The 19828-nt window shown below is 39.0% G+C and overlaps 1 protein-coding gene across 50 annotated transcripts in view; it reads right to left on the bottom strand.

Annotated features, from left to right (window-relative positions):
• The window catches only part of KMT2C (lysine methyltransferase 2C), a 300852-nt gene that overhangs the window by 223550 nt on the left and 57474 nt on the right, over positions 1 to 19828 (bottom strand). For all 50 annotated transcript variants that reach the window (XM_078343416.1, XM_078343417.1, XM_035254316.3 and 47 more), the window contains one exon: positions 4005 to 4093. Coding sequence is in view for 43 of the 50 variants with exons in the window: in XM_035254316.3 (XP_035110207.3) it covers positions 4005 to 4093 (89 nt within the window). In the remaining 7 variants the exon portion in view is untranslated. The remainder of the gene's footprint in view (positions 1 to 4004; positions 4094 to 19828) is intronic.

The raw sequence follows: 19828 nt of genomic DNA, 5'->3' as shown, positions 1-19828 counted from the left end.
CAGGCACCTGTAATCCCAGCTCCTCAGGAGGCTGAGGCACAGAATGGCTTGAACCTGGGAGGCAGCGGCTGCAGTAAGCTGAGATACTGCCACTGCACTCCAGCCTAGGTTATAGAGTTGAGACTCCATCTCAAAAAAAAAAAGAAAAAAAAAGATGAAATTTTCTTAACATAAAATATTAACAAATGAGCTTTCTTATTACTCCCCCAATGGCTACTCCTAGATTACTCATTCCTATCCACTCACCATGGTAGGATATTCATTTTAATTAGTATTCTTTTTTTTTTTTTTTTTTTTTTTTTTTTTCTGAGATAGGATTTCGCTCTGTCGCCCATACTGGAATGCAGTGGTATGACTTCGGGTCACTGCAGCCAGTGTCTTCTGGGCTCAAGCAATCCTCCCACCTCAGCCTCCCGAGTAGCTAGGACTACAGGTGCATACCACCACACCTAGCTAATTTTTGTATTTTTTGTAGAGGCAAGTTTCACCATGTTGCCCAGGCTGGTCTCCAACTCCAGAGCTCAAGCAATCCACCCACCTTGGCCTCTCAAAGGTCTAGGGTTACAGGCATGAGCTACCACGCCCAGCCTCACACTCTTATATTACTACAAATCATTAAGTAAGCATGTCAAGGCACAGGATTTATAGGAACAAGAGAAACTTCAAATAAGCTGTAGGGTTGGACAAGTGCAGTGGCTCATGCTGTAATTCCAGCCCTTTGAGAAGCTGAGGCAGGCAGAACACCTGAGGTTGGGAGTTCGAGACCAGCCTGACCAACATGGTAAAACCCCATCTCCATTAAAAATACAAAATTAGCCAGGCATGGTGGCACATGCCTGTAATCCCAGCTACTCGGGAGGCTGAGGCAGGAGAATTGCTTGAACCCAGGAGGCAGAGGTTGTAGTAAGCCAAGATAGCGCCATTGCACTCCAGCCTGGGTAACAAGAGTGAAACTCTGTCTCAAAAATAAAAATAAAAATAAAACCCTAGAGTCTTTAGACATACACAGAGAGGTTAAAACCTTACAGCAAACTTGACTTTGCTTCTAAACAAACTAGAAATTTATGGGAACTCTCTCTGTTTGGGTTTATTTGCAGGTTGGTGGTTGTAACAGTTATTCTTTCTCTCACTGCTCTCCTTGCCCTATGTTCACTATGTTCCCTAAAAGAACTGGACAATGGCCTTTTCAAGGACAAAGAAAAATCAAAGACTAATACCAGGATAGAAACTACAATATATGGGTAGGGATGCAACCAAGAAAATAGATCTGATGGTGGGTGAATATGGAATTTTTTTTCTAATTGTTTCTGTATTTTTTATTTTTTTCATGAAATAAGCAAGATCATCACTAAAGAACCAAAAATGAGAAGAGGTGTTGGAAGTTTCAGGAGAAAAGAAAAGGTGGTGAAATAAATCATCTTCAATACTGGAGCTGGGTGTGGTGGCTCACACCTATAGTCCCAGCACTTCGGGAGGTGTGTTAGAAACAAGGCTCAGAGTTGTAAGGGAAAGGAGCACTCAGGATTTCTTAGCAAATGTGCAAGAAAGTGTCTCCCATATAGCTAGTTGCTACGAGAGCACCTTTAACAAAGGAGAACAGAAGATTTTATTCATAACACTGCTCCTGCTCCGTGTCCTTTCTCCGTTAGCTAAAGTCAGACTATACAATCTAAACTAAACTTGATTAGCTAAACATTTAAACTTTCTTAAATAAAGTAGACATGTAATGAGACAGAGAGGAGAGGAAGAAAGGGTCATCTGCAGCGAACTAGAGCTATTCTTTTCCCAAATAAAAGAATGTAAGCTAGTGCTGATAATGCAACTAGTGCTGTAGCATGCCTAAGCATATAGTAAACTCAGAAAGAAGAAAAAGAACAAAAAAATGGAGGAGGAGGAGGAGGAGGACGAGGAAGACATGCTAAGAATTGAAGAATAAAAAGCAAACTGCTTAAAAAGAAACTTCGCCATATCTCGCAAGGAAGGCAGATCACCTGAGGTCAGGAGTTCGAGACCAGCCTGGCCAACATGGCAAAACGCTGTCCCTACTAAAAATACAAAAAGTATCTGTGCGTGGTAATGTGTACCTGTAATCCCAGCTACTTGGGAGGCTGAGGCAGGGAGAACTGCTTGAACCCAGGAGGTGGAGGTTTCAGTGAGCCGAGATCATGCCACTGTACTCCAGCCTGGCTAACAGAGCAAGACTCCATCTCAAAAATAATAATAATAATAATAATAATAATCGGAGAGAAAATTTCTAAGTAAAACTGGAAGGCAACAACCAAGACCTGCTTGAGATTTGAAGTCACATATTTAAAATGAAAACCAGTCAGCAAGATTGCATGTTTTTCTAGCCATGTTCAGGTGCTATAATGCAACATGTGGGTCGTGTCATGAAAGCAAAACAGTGGAGGATGGCAAAGGAGCTGACGTTGTTTAAGAGAATGACTAAAAAGATGGTTCATAAAATCTGGACAGAAAAGAGAGGGACAAACTGCACTGGTAATATCACACTGAACTGGAGGTCTCGATAAGGCTGAACAATTAACGTGGTAGGGATATCAAGAGAAAGTGAGCCGGAAAAAGAAGTTGTAGTGGCTGAACTGAGATTTTGGAAAATGAAACCTGTAATCATCCCGGTGATTGCTACAATGACAAAGGCTAAACTATAACCATAAGAATGAGTATCTGAGGTAGGTTAGAGAACTGGATTTTTGAGGGGTAAAAAGGAAGCAAAGAGGTAAGGGTACTGAATAGATTATCGAAAAGGAAATGGAAGAAGCAGAGAAGAGATAAATAGAAAAGCAAATGCTAAATCTTAAAAGAATGAGAGAGAATACCCAGGAAAAAAGCTAATACAGGCAACAAAAAGGGTATAAGGTACAGTTTGATAACATTGTTTTAAAGTAACTTTAAAGTAATCATTATGTTGGGGGGAAAAAAAACAAAGCTTCACAAAGACTTTTCACTAGTAAAAGTAACAATATATAGTAAAGAAAAAAATCATATGAAAAAGAACAGAACTTATATAAATTCAAGTTTCAAGTAATACAATAATTGACAAATGTTAATTTGTCTAAATTTGAGAAATTGAGTACTCCCAACTTCTAAGCATCATTTTGTTACTCTAACTAGACCTTACTGGAAAGGAAGATAGGAACTAGGGATTTGAACACTTTCCAAGAATTATATCTATAAAATAGCAACACGTCTGACAACCATAATGATTTTCAGAAAAATATATTTTAAAATATATAACAATGTTTAATTTTCTCATCTCTAATTGTATGATATTCTGTAAGCATCAAGATATATTCAACTTCAGAGAGAAAGCCTATCACTGTGTCTAAATTCTATCTAACAACTGTTTAAAACTTTGCCAATGAGGGACTATCTCCTACAGGTATCCTCTAAATACAGTATAAATCACAGTTCCTTTGATAACTTATCACTGACGTGTAAATTTTGGAAACTGCTTTGGGCAACCAACTCTAGCTTCCTTTTGCAGATGCACAACATACAACAGCTTATTTAAGGGCACCTAAGTCCAGCAGACCAGAAACAATTTGGTCTAGTTTTGGCCTAGTATTTCATAATATTAATTCCATAATACAACATCTTACTTTTTTCAATACACATATTAACAAAATAAGCTTTAAACAAACACTAGATGGTTCATAGGCCAGAATATGCTATGAGCAATCATACTAACTGTCTGGATTATTGTTTCTCCCAGTCTTTATTTTGCTTTGATAAAACCTTTATCTTCAGATATAAAATAATTAAACTAAATCAGGGCTTAGAGAAAAAGGAGAGAGAGCGAGCTCAGTTTTTTTCACTTTGTCATTAGTTATCAGAACTACTTAGGCAGATTGGAAACTTAAGATTTCAGTATAAAGACAAATAAATGCTTAATACAGAATACTGCTATACAAATGCCGTACACAGTGTATGGATATATATGCAAAGTATTATGCACATTCTTATAAACTCTCGAGTTCTGATACCTGTTTCCATAATAGTTTCTGTCTCTGTTGTCTCCAGCCCATCCATGCTGTCCTCATCTTCCACTGCAGTCTTCCCCCTACCTCGAGGTCTACAGAAGAAGAAGTAAGTACATATTAGTTAATAAATTTTAAGGCTTAGACTTACATTCAACATAAAGCACAATTTGAAGGTACACAAAATACTAATTTGAGCATTTTTCCAGCATTTTACCATATCAAGTAGAAAATATCAGAGTTTACAGTCTTTTTCTTTCTTAAATCCAGCACTTCGTTATACTCTATATGTGAGAAGAGAACCACATGAATATAATTGTGTCCTCATAATTCACGTAAGTACTTCTCACTCTGGTTTTGTCCCTCTTTTAGGTGTCCTTCTGATGACTCGTCTACAGTAGTGGCTTTTAACTACATAATGGGTTCTTTACAAAGTTCACATACCAGGTTTTACCTCTACATTTAATAAAGTTGATAAGAAATGATCAGATATACGGTGACTGTGATACAGATGACTAAAAAACAAAACTTTTTAAATTAAGCATGATTATAATCATGTCCACCTTACCAGTATAATAAAATTTAATTTACGAACACTTCAGGAAAGTAAAATAAAGCTAAGAGTCACAGTAAGGTGACATTCCTGATGCACAGCAATCAACAAAAACAAACAAAAAACAACTACTGCCCTTAAATTTTGTGAATTATCCTAAATAAGGTACAGAATTGAATGAGAGTCCAGGTGCAATAGCTAACGCCTGTAATCCCAGCACTTTGGGAGGCCGAGGTGGGCGGATCACAAGGTCAGGAATTTGAGACTAGCCTGGTCAACATAATGAAACCCCATCTACACTAAAAATACAAAAATTAGCAGGGTGAGGTACTGCATGTCTGTAGTCCCAAGCTACTCAGGAAGCTGAGGCAGGAGAATCACTTGAACCCCAGAGGCAGAGGCTACAGTGAGCCAAGATCATGCCACTGCACTCTAGCCTAGGCGACAGACCAAGACTCCATCTTGAAAAATAAAAATATATAAATAGAAATGAGTAAAAGAAAAATTAGTAACACATAAGAGCGACAAGATGTTACACATAAAAACTTAGAAACTTAAAAGCAGAAACCTGTAATCCCAGCTACTCAGGAGGCTGAGACAGGAGAATCACTTGAACCCAGGGAGCAGAGGTTGCAGTGAGCCGAGATCACACCATTGCACTCCAGTGTGGGCAACAAGAGCAAAACTCCCTCTCAAAAAAAATAAAAAAAAATTAAAAATAGTAAAATAAAAACTTAACCAACCTAAACCATATCTGTAACATAAGAATGTATTAAAAACTAAAGTGATCGGCTGGGCATGGTGGCTCACCCGTAATTCCAGTATTTTGGGAGGCCATGTCAGGCGAATCACTTGAGATCCAGCCTGGCCAACATGGTAAAACTCTCTCTCTACTAAAAAACTACAAGTATTAGCTGGGCATGGTGGCGCATGCCTGTATTCCCAGCTACTAGGGAGGCTGACACAGGAAAACTGCTTGAAACTGCGAGGCAGAGATCACAGTGAGCCAGGATTGTGCCACTGTATATATACCCCAGCTTGGGTGATAGAGCAACACTGTCTCAAAAAAACAAAACAAAACAAAAAGTCTAAATCGTTTTATAATTAAATTACTAAAAACTATCAAAAAGTCATCCTTAACCAAAAATAACAAAATTAAAAGGAAATATCTGAATCAGAATTCCAACACTGTCAAAAACTATAAATGAAAACAAAAAACTGAATACAATCCTATTGAACATAATCAGAATGCCAGGATGATTCAATATGAGAAATTTGTTAATATGATATAACAAGTCAAACAGTCAAAATAGCATCATTTCAAACTTCACAGGGAAGAGGGGAAAGAAGGCAGAACTAAATAAAAAGACTACAAAACCTGAAAGATGAAAAAGAGTGATAAAGGATAAAACACTCTATGGTGGATCTTACCGTTCATGGACAAAAGGAAAGAATATCTTTAGATTTTATTTAGTTGTTTTTAAATTTGATAGAAAACATTAAAATAAAGTAGGAAGAAGAGATGAGGAAATATGATCAATCCAATAGCAGGCAGAAAAGGAGTGAAAATGAATAGTACACAGAAAATGACATAAAAAGATAAATATAAATAAGAATTTTCACAATAAATATAAATGGCTTAAACTGTCATGATAAAAAGATTAATTTATTTTGATAATGTAACTCAAAAGAACTTCAGATTATATAAAGCGAACATTTACAGAACAAAGAGAAATTGACAACTGATCATTAGAGAGATTTTAATATCCCACTCTCAGAAGCTAACATGAAACATTATAGTTTGAAGCATTTTAAACAAGTATTTGGACAACACATTTAACAAGCATCTGTAGATTGCTCTATCAGTCCTTTGTGTCTGACTCTGTTCAAACACAGTGGATACAGAAATAAAACAAAATCCCTCCCTTCATAAAACTACGTTCTAGTAAGAACAAACAGTAAACAAGTATTACACATCACATCCAAGAAAAGAAAGCAAAGAAAAAGGGACTAGCTATTTTAAATAACAGATTTACAAAATAAATGTTTTAAAATAAAATTTTTTACAAATAAAGAGCTGCTTCAGCATAGAACTGAAGATGAAGCAAACCACACAGATATTTCGGAGAAAAGCACCGCAGTAGAAGCAACAGCAAATGCAAAACTCTTGAGATTAGACCAAGTGAAGGGGGTTAGAGGAACAAGAAAGATATATGGTTTCTGGAACACAGTCAGCCGTAGGGGGTAAGAAGACATGAGGTCTAAGAATTTTTTTTTTAAATAAGATCATTTTGTTTAGAAATCTGTAGACTAAATATAAGAACTAGGGACCAGGAGACTAGAAATCCTTAAAATAATCCTAACATGGCTACTTCAATGAGAATAGAGAATGAGAAATTAATTCAAATGATATTATGGAAGTATCCATTTTTAAAGAAAAAACATCCATTTTTAAAGAAACTGAAAATCATACGGTTTAGCTGGCTTTTTAACTTAATCTCTCAGACCATGTTCTACTCTTTTTTGAGTTTCTTTCTCCATTATCTGGATCATCACTGTACATGCTGGGGTTTTGTTGTTTTTGTTTTTTTGTTGTTGTTGTTGTTGTTTGTCGGGGCAAGAACAATTGGCTTTATTTCGAGCTTGTTCTGTCTAGTTTATAATCTCTATCAACATATCAGTTATCTGCATTCCCCTACTTCTTAAAAAAGAATTTTTATTTTAATTTTTGCTTTTAAAATGTTTTCTTCCAGTTTTCTCCTACCCTTGGTTTTGGCACTAGGAAGACATGCTTTTTATATTCATCGATTCATCAGAATTCCTTTCCTTCTGACCAATGGACCAACTTCATAACATCACATCATTTTCAAACTTCTTTTATTTCATTGGTGTCCTTTCTTACTGTTGTTCATTGGCTTCTGGCACATGACTTTTCTGACTAATCAAACACGAATTTCTGAATGCAAAAGATAATGGTCTCTTAACCCTTTCATTTCAGTGTTCTTCACTTCACTTTATTAATAAGAAATGTGAAGTAAAACAATACAACTAACTTGGCCGGAAACGGTGGCTCACACCTGTAATCCCAGCACTTTGGGAGACCCAAGGTGGGTGGATCAACCTGAGGTCAGGTGTTCAAGACCAGCTTGGCAAACATGGTGAAACCCTATCTCTACTAAAAATAAAAAAATTAGCAGGGCATGGTGCTGTGAATCTGTAATCCCAGTTACTCTGCAGGCTGAGGCAGGAGAATCGCTTGAACCTGGGAGGCAGAGGTTGCACTGAGTCAAGATCACATCATTGTACTCCAACCTGGGCAACAGAACAAGACTCCGTCTCAAAAAAAAAAAAAAAGAACACAACTAACTTTATTAGAGAAAATTTTCTACCAAAACTTATTGTTCCATATTAATCTCAGAAGCTGAAACCAACTTGAGTTCCTAAAGTAACAAAGGAGACTTCTAAATAAAGCTACATGGGAGTAAGACAGGTCAAAATTACCCTCCAGCCATAAACAACTAGAAAACCTGACCAATATAAGAAACAACCATTATCAGACACCAGTTGAATCTTGGACCTGAATGTGGCAGTGTTGACAGGTGGTACCTTTAAAGGGTGACTATGTTGTTAAGAGGGATTAATGTCATTCTCAAGGGAGTTCTCACTCTGGTAGGAGCGGACCCCCAAGAGTGGGTTGTTATAAAGTGAGGATGCCTCTTGGGTTTGGCCTCCCTTTGCAAACATGTGCTTTTCCCTTGCAATTCTCTGTCATGTTATGACATAGCACAAAGCCTTCACCACATGTGACCACTCATCTTAGACTTCTCAGCCTGCAGAACCATGAAGCAAATAAATCTTTTTCCTTTATAAATTACCTAGTCTTGAATATTTTATTACGGAAACAGAAAATGAACTAAAACAGGAATTAAAGGAATTTCGCTATAGGCCTCACAGATACTAAAAGGACAATAAAATAGTATAAACAACACCACATACGTAAGTTTGCTATCTTGAAATGAAATGAACCAATTCATAGGAAATGACAAACTACCAAAATGCACCCAAGATGAAATGTGTAACCTGAACAGCTCTGTAACTATTAAAGAAATTGAATTTAGAGTATGAAATCTTCTGAAATAACAAGCTCCAGGCCCAGATGTTTTCACTGACTAATTCTACCCAACATTTTAAGATGAGGTAACACCAACTCTACAGAATCCCTTCCATAAAACAGAAGGAGATAGCACTTCTCTACTAATTTAATGAGGTCAGCATTATCCCAAAACAAAAATCAGGTAAAGACAATACAAAGAAGCAAAAGTAAAGACCAATTTCCAAAGTCGACATAAACACAAAAATCATGAAGAATATATTAGCAAATCAAAATCAGGAACATAAAAAGAGTTATATACTACACCATGTGGGGTTTATCCTAGGAATGCTACGTTTGTTCAATATTCCAAAAATGAATCAATGTAATCCACCGTGTTAGAAGTCTAAATCACTGGTCGGCAAACTATGGTCCAGAGGCCAAATCCAGTCCTGTACTTGGCCTCTGTAATAATTTTGTAGGAACAAAATCATGTATATTTGTTTATATACTGTCTACATCTGCTTTCATGCTACAATAGCAGATATGAGCAGTTACAACAGACAGCATACAGCCAACAAAGCCTACTATATGACCCCTTTACAGAAAAAAATGTGGGAGGTCACCACCATTAAACACACCTAACAAGAAATGCTACAGGAAGTTATCTGCATTGAAGCAAAAAGAACTCTAAAAACATATTAAAGAATAAAACTCACTACAAAGATAACAATATATTCAAATTCAGAATACTCTAATACTGTAATGACTGTCCCTAAATCACATTTAAGTCTAGTATAAATGTAAAGAGACAAAAGTATTAGATATTTTTGGTAATGGATACATGATATATAAAAGATATATATTATGAAATCAATAAAATAAAATGTGAAAGAAGAAGTTAAATGTAAGTTTTGGTATACTGTTGAGGATATCAGCTTAAAATAGACTATAAACACTGTAAGATGTATTATGTAAGCTTCCTGGTAACCACAAAGAAAATGCCTGTAGTAGATACATAAAACAGAAAAGAAGCAAAGCATATTACTATCAAAAAATCATCAAATCACAAAGGAAGATAGCAAGAGAGGAAGACTGAAACAAACTACAAGAGTCAGAAAAATTGACAAAATGGTAGTAACTACTTACCCATCAATAATTATTTTAAATGGAAATAAACACTCCAGAAGACATAGATGGGCTGAGCGAAGTGTTGTTTTTTTTTTTTTTTTTTTTTTTGAGATGGAGTCATGCTCTGTCGCCCAGGCTGGAGTGCAGTGGCACCATCTTGGCTCACTGCAACCTCTGCCTCCCAGGTTCAACCGATTCTCCTGCCTGTCTCCCAGGTAGCTGTGACTACAAGTGCCCGCCACCATGCCCAGCTAATTTTTTGCATTTTTAGTAGAGACGGGGTTTCACTGTGTTGGCCAGGATGGTCTCCATCTCCTGGCCTCGTGATCCGCCCACCTCGGCCTCCCAAAGTGCTGGGATTACAGGCGCAAGCCATCGCACCTGGCCTTTTTTTAAATTTTTTTCACTTTACTTTATGTTTTTTGAGATAGGAATCTCACTCTGTCGCCTAGGCTGGAGTCCAACTAGTGAGCAAATGATCTCTGCTCACTGCAACCTCCACCTCCTAGATTCAAGTAGTTTTCCCATCTCAGCCTCCTGAGTAGCTGAGATTACAAGCACACACCACCACACCTGGCTAATTTTTCGTATTTTTAGTAGAGAGAGAGTTTCACCCTATTGACCAGTCTGGTCTCAAACTCTTGACCTCAGGTGATCCACCTGCCTCAGCCTCCCAAAATGCTGGGATTACAGGCATGAGCCACCGCATCTAGCTGAGTGGATTTTTAAAAACAAGATCCAACTAGATGCTGCTTACCACAAGATACATAAAACATAGAAAATCAAAAGCATATCACTACCAAAAAATCATCAAATCACGAAGACAGCAAGAGAGGAAGACTAGAACAAAGAAACTATAAGAGACAGACAATCTGACAAAATGGCAGTAGTAACTCCTTACCTATCAATACTTATTTTAAATAAAAGAGTGCAATGGCACAATCTCAGCTCACTGCAACCTCTACCTCCCAGGTTCAAGTGATTCTCCTGCCTCAGCCTTCCCAGTAGCTGGGATTACAGGCACCTGTTACCACGCCCAGCTAATTTTTGTATGTTAAGTTAGAGGCAGTGTTTCACCATGTTGTTCAGGCTGGTCTTTAACTCCTGACCTCAGGTGATCCACCCGCCTCAGTGTCCCAAAGTGCTGGGATTACAGGCGTGAGCCACCACACTGGCTGAGTGGATTTTTAAAAATAAGATCCAACTATATACTGCCTACAAGAGACTCTTTAGCTTTAAAGGACTGAGGCAGAACGTGAAGAGATGGAAAAAGATATTCCACAAAAATATTAACCAAAGACAGCAGAGATCCTTACATAAGATAAAATAGACTTTAAGTCAAAAAGTGTTACAAGAGATCAAAGGTCAATTCATCAAGACAATGTAACATTTATAAATATATACATACCCCAATTTGGAGCACCTAACAATATAAAGCACTATCAACAGAACTAAAGGGGAAATAGCAATACAGTAAGAATGGGGAACTTCAATACCCCACTTTCAACAATGGATAAGTAATCCAGACAAAAATCAGTAAGGAAACACAGATGAGCAACATAACCGACCAAATGGACCTAAGCGACATCTACAGAACATTCCAGCCAACAGCAGCTGAATATACATTCTCCTTCAGCACACACAGAATATTCTCCAGGAGAGATCACGTTACGCCACAAAACAAGTCTTAACAAATTCGAGAAAAATGAAATCATTTCAGGTATCTTTTTTTTTTTTTTTTTTTTTTTTTTTTTTTGAGACAAAGTCTCACACTGTCACCCATGCTGTGCTACCAAGCCTAGCTAATTTTTTTGTATGTTTAGTAGAGACGGGGTTTGGCCAGGATGGTCTCAATCTCCTGACCTCGTGATCCGCCCACCTCAGCCTCCCAAAGTGCTGGGATTACAGGCGTGAGCCACCGCGCCCGGCCTTGTTTCAAGTATCTTCCTAATAACAATGGTATGAAACTAGAAATCAAGGCAGAGGAAGAAAACTGGAAAATCGGGGTGGGTTCCTGAAATCAAGGTACAGTTCCGCCTCCACTGAACAAAACAGTAACATTTCACACAGGGTCAAACTTTAAAACAAAGTGGTTTTCTTCCTCTGTCTTTGATTTCTAGTTTCATACCATTGTTATTAGGAAGATACTTGAAACAAGGCCGGGCGCGGTGGCTCAAGCCTGTAATTCCAGCACTTTGGGAGGCAGAGGCGGGCGGATCACGAGCTTCAAGATCGAGACCATTCTGGTCAACATGGTGAAACCCCGTCTCTACTAAAAATACAAAAAATTAGCTGGGCACGGTGGCGGGTGCCTGTAATCCCAGCTACTCAGGAGGCTGAGGAAGAATTGGCTGAACCCAGGAGGCGGAGGTTGCGGTGAGCCGAGATCGCGCCATTGCACTCCAGCCTGGGTAACAAGAGCGAAACTCCATCTCAAAAAAAAAAAAAAAAGAAAAGAAATAAGAGACTTTAACACCTTAAGGGAAGAGGCAAAAGTGTCATAATTAGCAGAAAATATCACCAATGTCTATTTAGAAAATACAAGTTTATCACGTGAAATGTTAAGAGTTCTTTAAGACAGTCAGATCAACATAGTAGCATACAAGCATAAACTTTCCTATACAGCGTATTGAACAAACAGTAGAAATAATCTATTCTACTGTAATGGAAAGAGGTATCAACAATAAAGTTACTGGAAAAAAATTTAATAAGAAATATAAAACTCTATTTATAAATATAAAAAAACAGTATCTTGAGACACAAACCTAATTTTTAAAAAAAGGGACAAAGAATATGAACAAGTAATTCATTTTTAAACAAGAAATTCGGACAAAATTAATCAACCTATACATTAAGATAAAGCATTCAACTTCACCAAGTAATCAGGGAAATCGAACAATTATATGAGAAATGAAAAATACTGGCTGGGTGCATTTGCTCATGTCTGTAATCCCAGCACTTTGGTAGGCCAAAGCGGGTGGGTCACTTGAGGCCAGGAGGGAGACTAACCTGGCCAACATGGTGAAACTGTCTCTACTAAAAATACAAAAATTAGCCAGGCTTGGTGCTGCACACCAGTAGTACCAGCAACTCAGGAGGCTGAGACGCAAGAATCGCTTGAACCTGGGAGGTGGAGGTTGCAGTGACCCAAGACTGTACCACTGCACTCCAGCCTGGGCAAGACAGCAAGATTCTATCTCAAGAAATAATAATAATAAATAATAAAATAATAAAAATTGAAAAGCAATAAATTGTTTAATCATTTTTACAGTGAATGAATAAGAAAAATTCTGAGAGAAAAATAACAAATACGGGCCAGGTGCAGTGGCTCACGCCTGTAATCCCAGCACTTTGGGAGGCCGAGGTGGGCGGATCACAAGGTCAGGAGATTGAGACCATCCTGGCCAACATCATGAAACCCCGTCTCTACTAAAAATACAAAAAAATTAGCTGGGCGTGGTGGCATACTCTTGTAGTCCCAAGCTACTCGGTAGGCTGAGGCAGAAGAATTGCTTGAACCCCAAAGGCAGAGATTCCAGTGGGCGGAGATCATGCCACTGCACTACAGCCTGGGCTACAGTAGGAGACTCCGTCTCAAAAAAAAAAGAAAGAAAAATAACAAATATGGTCCAACAACCGAAAGAGTGAAATAGTCTCTAAACACATGAGATTTTCAACCTAACAATTTTAGAAATGGAAATAAAAGCAAGGAGTATCATTTTACATAACAAATTAGCAAAGAGTGATAACGCACTGTGCTAGTCATGTTATAGGAAACTCGACACTAGTAGGAGTGTAAACTGGAGCCACCACACCAACCAGATCAGGTGTGGTGACTCACACCTGTAATCCCAGCACTTTGGAAGTCCAAGGTAAACAGATCATGCAGTCAGGAGTTCAAGACCAGCCTGGCCAAAATGGTGAAACCCCATCTCTACTAAAAGTGTAAGAATTAGCCAAGCATGGTGGTGCACACCTGTCATCCCAGCTACTCAAGAAGCTGAGGCAAGAGAACGGCTTGAACCTAGGAGGCAGAGGTCACAGTGAGCCAAGATCACACCACTGTACTCCAGCCTGAGCAACAGAGCGAGACTCTGTCTGCAAAAACAAAAAAAATTGAAGTTTAGAAAAACACAAGGAAAAGATTCATGCAAAATCAGTTTTTCAGAGGTCCCCTGATTAAAAAATAATGTTAAACATTAAGAGCAATATCCATTTTGCTTACAGACATACCTCATTTTACCAATATTGAGTTGAGTTTTATTTTGTTTTTGAGACGGAGATTCCTACTCAACAGGACTGGAGTGCAGTGACACAATCTCGGCTCACTGCAACCTCCACCTCCCAGGTTTAAGTGATTCTCCTGCCTCAGCCTCCCACGTAGCTGTGATTATAGGCACCTGCCATCATGCCCAGCTAATATTTTATATATTCTTTTCTTAGAAGAGGTTTCACTATGTTGACCAGGATGGTTTCAAATTCCTGACCTCATGATCCATCCACCTTGGCCTCCCAAAGTGCTGGGATTACAGGCATGAGCCACCATACCTAGCCAGATGGGTTTTTCTAAATAGTCGAGGTTTCTGGCAACTCTGCACTGAACAAATCTTCTTTCTTTTTTTCTTTTTTTTTTTTTTTTGGAGACAGAGTCTTGCTCTGTCATCCAGGCTGGGGTGCAGTGGCACGATCTCGGCTCACTGCAAGCAACCTCCATCTTCCAGGTTCAAGCAATTCTCCTGCCTTGGCCTCCTGGTAGCTGGGATTATAGGCGCCCACCACCACGTCCAGCTAATTTTTGTATTTTTAGTGAAGACGGGGTTTTGCCATGTTGGCCAGGCTGGTCTTGAACTCCTGACCTCAGGTGATCCACCTACTTTGGCCTCCCCGCAAAGTGCTGGGATTACAGGTGTGAGCCACTACGCCCAGCCTGAACAAATCTATTCATACCAATTTCCAGCAGCATGCACTCACTTTCTGTCTCTGAGTCACATTTTAGTAATCCTCAAAGTATTTTTAACTTTTTCAATTTTATTGTATCTGTTATAGTGATCTATGATCAGCGACATTCCCCCCTTTGGTTGAAAAAGTGTCTTGTTCTGTCACCCAGGCTAGAGTGCAGTGGCACAATCACAGCTCATTGCAGCTTCAACCTTCCAGACTCAAGTGCTCAGCCTCTTGAGTAGCTGGAACTACAGCCATGTACCACCACACCCAGCTAATTTCTTTATTTTTTATAGAGATATGGTGTCACCATGGTGCTCTGGCTAGTCTCAAACTCAAGTGATCCTCCTGCCTTGGCCTGCCAAAGTACTAGGATTCCAGGAGTGAGCTACCATGTTATCTCTGGTGGTGCTATTGTAGTTGTAAGATGGCTAACACATAATGTGTGTTCTGACTCCTCTACCAAGTAGCCATTCCCTACCTTTCTTTCTCCTTCTTTTCAGGCCTCCTGTTTCCACAAGACACAATCATTTAAAATTACACCAATTAGTTAACCCTAATCCTACAGTGGCCTCAAAAAATTCAGGTGAAAGGAAGAGTCACATGCCTCTAACTTTAAGTGACAAGCTACAAATGATTAATCTTAGTGAGGAAGACATATCAAAAAGTGAGAAAGGCCTAAAGCTAGGCCTTTTGTACCAGTTAGTCAATTGTGAATATAAACAAAAATTCTTAAGTGAAATTAAAAGTGCTATGTCAGTGAACATGAAACAATCTTATTGCTAATATGAATAAAGTTTTAGTGGTCCATATGGAAAATCAAAGCATCCACAACACTCCCTTAAAGCAAAACGCCTAATCCAGGGCAAGGCTCTAACTTTCTTCAATTCTATGAAGGCTGAGAGAGGTGAGAAAACTGCAGAAGAAAAGCTGGAAGCAAGTAGAGGTTGGTTCATGAGGAAAAATGCTCTTGTCATAACATAAGTGCAAAGTCAAGCAGCAAGTGCTGACATAGAAGCTGCAGCAAGTTACCCAGAATATCTAGCTAAGATATTGATGGAGACAGCTATACTAAACAAGATTTTTTACATAAACAAAAGAGCATTCTATTAGAAGAAGATGCCATCTAGGACTTTCACAGCTAGAGAGAGAAAAATCAATGCCTTGCTTCAAGGGTCAGGCTCAGGCCACACCTGTAATCCCAGCACTTTGGGAGGCCAAGGTAGGAGAACAGCTTGAGCCCAGGAGTTCAAGGCCAGCTTGGGCAACAAGGCAAGACTCTGTCTCTTTTTTTTCTTTGTTTGATTTTTTGAGACGGAGTTTTGCTCTTGTTACCCGGGCTGGAGTGCAATGGCGCGACCTCCACCTCCTGGGTTCAAGCAATTCTCCTGCCTCAGCCTCCTGAGTAGCTGGGATTACAGGCGTGCGCCACCATAACCAGCTAATTTTTTTATTTTTATTTATTTATTTTTAGACGGAGTTTCCCCATGTTAACCAGGATGGTCTTGATCTCTTGACCTCGTGATCCACCTGTCTCGGCCTCCCAAAGTGATGGGATTACAGGCGTGAACCACTGTGCCCAGCAAGACTCTGTCTCTTTTAAAAAATAATTAGTAAGTAAGTAAATAAATAAATCAAGTTGACTTTTTTTTTTTGAGATGGAGTTTCACTCTTGTTACCCAGGCTGGAGTGCAATGGCACAATCTCAGCTCACCGCAACCTCTACCTCCTGGGTTCAAGCAATTCTCCTGCCTCAGCCTCCCGAGTAGCTGGGACTACAGGTGCGCACCACCACGCCCAGCTAAATTTTGTATTTTTAGTAGAGACGAGGTTTCACCTTGTTGACCAGAATGGTCTCGATCTCTTGACCTCGTGATCCACAAGCCTCAGCCTCCCAAAGTGCTGGGATTATAGGTGTGAGCCACCACGCCCGGCCAATCAAGCTGACTTTTATAAGGGGCTAATGCAGCTGGTAAGCTGAAGTTGAAGCTAATGCTCATTTGCCACTCAAAAAGTCCCAGAGCTCTTAAGAATTATGCTATATCAGTGGGGGGGAGGGATAAATAAAATTTAAAAAATAAAAAGAATTATGCTGTATCTAATCTGTCTGCTCTCTACACATGGAACAACAGTCTCCTGGATGACAGCACATCTGTTTACAGGATGGCTTACTGAATATTTTCAGTCCACTGTCAAGACCTACTGCTAAGGAAAAAAGATTCCTTTCAAAATATCAGCACTCACTAACAATGGACCAGGTCACTAAAGGGCTTTGATAGATATGCTCAGGGAGAAGAATGTTACTTTCATGCCTGCCAGTACAATACAACATCTATTCTGCAACCGACGTATAAATGAGTAATTACATTTTTTCAGTCTTACTGTTTAAGAAATGCATTTCATAAGGCTACAGCTGCCATAAGAACTGATTCCTGGCAGGGAGTGGTGGCTCATGTCTGTAATGCCAACACTTTGGGAGGGGGAGGTGGACAGATCAATTGAAGCAAGGAGTTCAAGACCAGTGTGGCCAACACGGCAAAACGCCGTCTCTACTAAAAATGCAAAAATTAGACAGGTGTGGTGGTGCGCACCTGTAGTCCCAGATACTTCAGAGGCTGAGTCAGGAGAATCGCTTGAAACGGAAGGCATAGGTTTCGGTGAGCTGAGATCACACCATTGCACCCCAGCCTGGGCAACAAAGCGAGACTCTGTCTCAAAAAAAGGGGGGAGGATTCCTTTAGTAGTCTTGGGCAAAGTAAACTGAAACCTTCTAGAAAAGATTCACCTTTGTAGATGCCAGTAAGAACATTCATAATTCATGAGAAGAAGTCAAAATATCAACATTAACAGGTGTTTGGAAGAAGTTGATTCCAACGCTCATGGATGACTTTGATGGGTTCAAGACTCAAGTGGAGGAAGTCACTGCAGATGTAGTAGAAACAGAAAAAGATTTAAAAGTTGAGCCTGAAGATGTGACTACTGAATTGCTGCCATCTCATGATAAAACTTGAACAAATGAGGAGTTGTTCCTTACAAATGAGCCAAGAAAGTGGTTTCTTAAAGATGGTTGTGAACACTGTTGAACGACAAACGATTTAGAATACCATATAAACTTAGTTGTCAAAGCAGTGGCGGAGTTTGAGAGGACTGACTCCAATTTTGAAAATAAGTTCTACTTACAGGTAAAAATTGCTATCAAACAGCATCGCATGTTACAGAGAAATCTTTCATGAATGGAAGAGGCAATCAATGTGGCAAACTTCATTGTTGTCTTATTTTAAGAAATTGCCAGAGGCACCCCAACCTTCAGCAATCACTGCTGGGATCAGTCAGCTGCCACCAACATCTATCAGCAAAAAATCTTACAATTTACTGAAAGTTCAGATGATCAGTAGCATTTTTTGGCAACAGAGTATTTTTAAATTAAAGTACGCACATTGATTTTTTAAAATATAAAGCTATTGCACATTTAATAGACTACAGTAGAATGTAAACATAATATTTACATGCACTGGTAAAATGTCTGTGTGCCTTGATTTATGGTGATATTCACTTTATTGTGGTGGTCTATAATGGAACCTGCAGTACCTCTAAGGTATGACTATATTTACTTTGGTACTAATTCTAGATTTACCTCTGCATATATCTGGGTATTTAACTTCCTGGTCTCATGTTCCTTAAATAGTTAATATCAAATAGTAATTATGAATCATGCAGACCAATTAACAAGCCTAACTTCCAATATTTTCTTCACTCTGAAATAAATATTTCCAACAGTATATTATCCAGAAGTGCTGGGTTTTGGGGTTGCTGTGTCTCAATTTTTCTGTACTCTATTTTCAACTTTAGTGAAATGAAAATATAAGCTCTGTCTTCCTTACAAATTTATAAGGAATCAAATAAAATAAATAAAAGTTGTCCAGTTTCTCCCATCTTCAAAAAACTTCCCCCTGCACTTCATTTCCACAACTTAGTTTGTAGAAAGCATCCATGCATGGCCTCCCTCCGTTCCCCCATCTTTCATTCATTTCTTGCTCAAGGCCCTCCCAACACCACTGAAACTTATTCCAATGTCCCTTTTAAAATAAAAAAAGCTAATTCTAGTCCCCATCTTTCCATTCTTTCACTTGAACTACTTTTTCCAAAACATTGTGCAAATGTAAAAAAAATACCTAATTGCAGCCAGGGTGCGGTGGTTCATGCCTGTAATCCTAGCACTTTGGGAGGCCGAGGCAGAGGGATCACTTGAGTCCAGGAGTTCAAGATCAGGCTGGCAACATGGTGAAACCCCATTTCTACAAAACAATTAGCCAGGTATGGTGATGCACGCTGTGATCCCAGCTACGTGGGAGGCTAAGGCAGGAGGAACACCTGAGCCCAGGAGGTGGAGGCTACAATGAGCCAAGATCACTGCACTCTAGCCTGGCCAACAGAGTAAGATCCTCTCTCAAAAAAAATTTAAAAAAAAAAAAAAAAAAACCTAGCTACATGCTGAACTATTTGTCAATTAATTTGACAAAAATTTGTCTAAAATTATCCGAAAAATAACCAGGGAGGGGCAGGAAATGATGGTATAGATGAAATGCAGCTAATTAGCCATACATGAATAATTGTTGAAATAAAGTGATGAGAACATGGGGGTTCAATAAAACTTTTTTTTTTTATCAGAGTCTCACTCTGTCGCGCAAGCTGGAATACAGTGGTGCAATCTTGGCTCACTGCAACCACCACCTCCCATGTTCAAGCGATTCTCTTGCCTTGGCCTCCTGAGTGCTGGAATTACAGGTGCACGCCACCACACCCAGCTAATTTTTGTATTTTTAGTAGAGACAGGGATTCACCATGTTGACCAGGCTGGTCTCAAACTCCTGACCTCTTAATCCACCTACCCTGGCCTCCCAAAGCGCTGGGATTACAGGTGTGAGCTATTATGCCCAACCAAAAGTCTATTTTTACATACATTTTAAAGTTCTATAATAAACATTTCTTAACACTTTATTTACTACTTGATCCTAAGTACATACGTATAACTAAAGTAACACCACAGAGTTATTATATTAGCAAGACTTGTTCAACTTTCTACCCAATAAATTAATTCTTCCTATAACATCCCAG

This window comes from Callithrix jacchus, chromosome 11 (genome assembly GCF_049354715.1).
Source record: "Callithrix jacchus isolate 240 chromosome 11, calJac240_pri, whole genome shotgun sequence".
Taxonomy (NCBI): domain Eukaryota; kingdom Metazoa; phylum Chordata; class Mammalia; order Primates; family Cebidae; genus Callithrix; species Callithrix jacchus.
The sequence above is the reverse complement of the archived record's forward strand: the minus strand, read 5'-3'. Positions and strand labels throughout refer to the sequence as shown.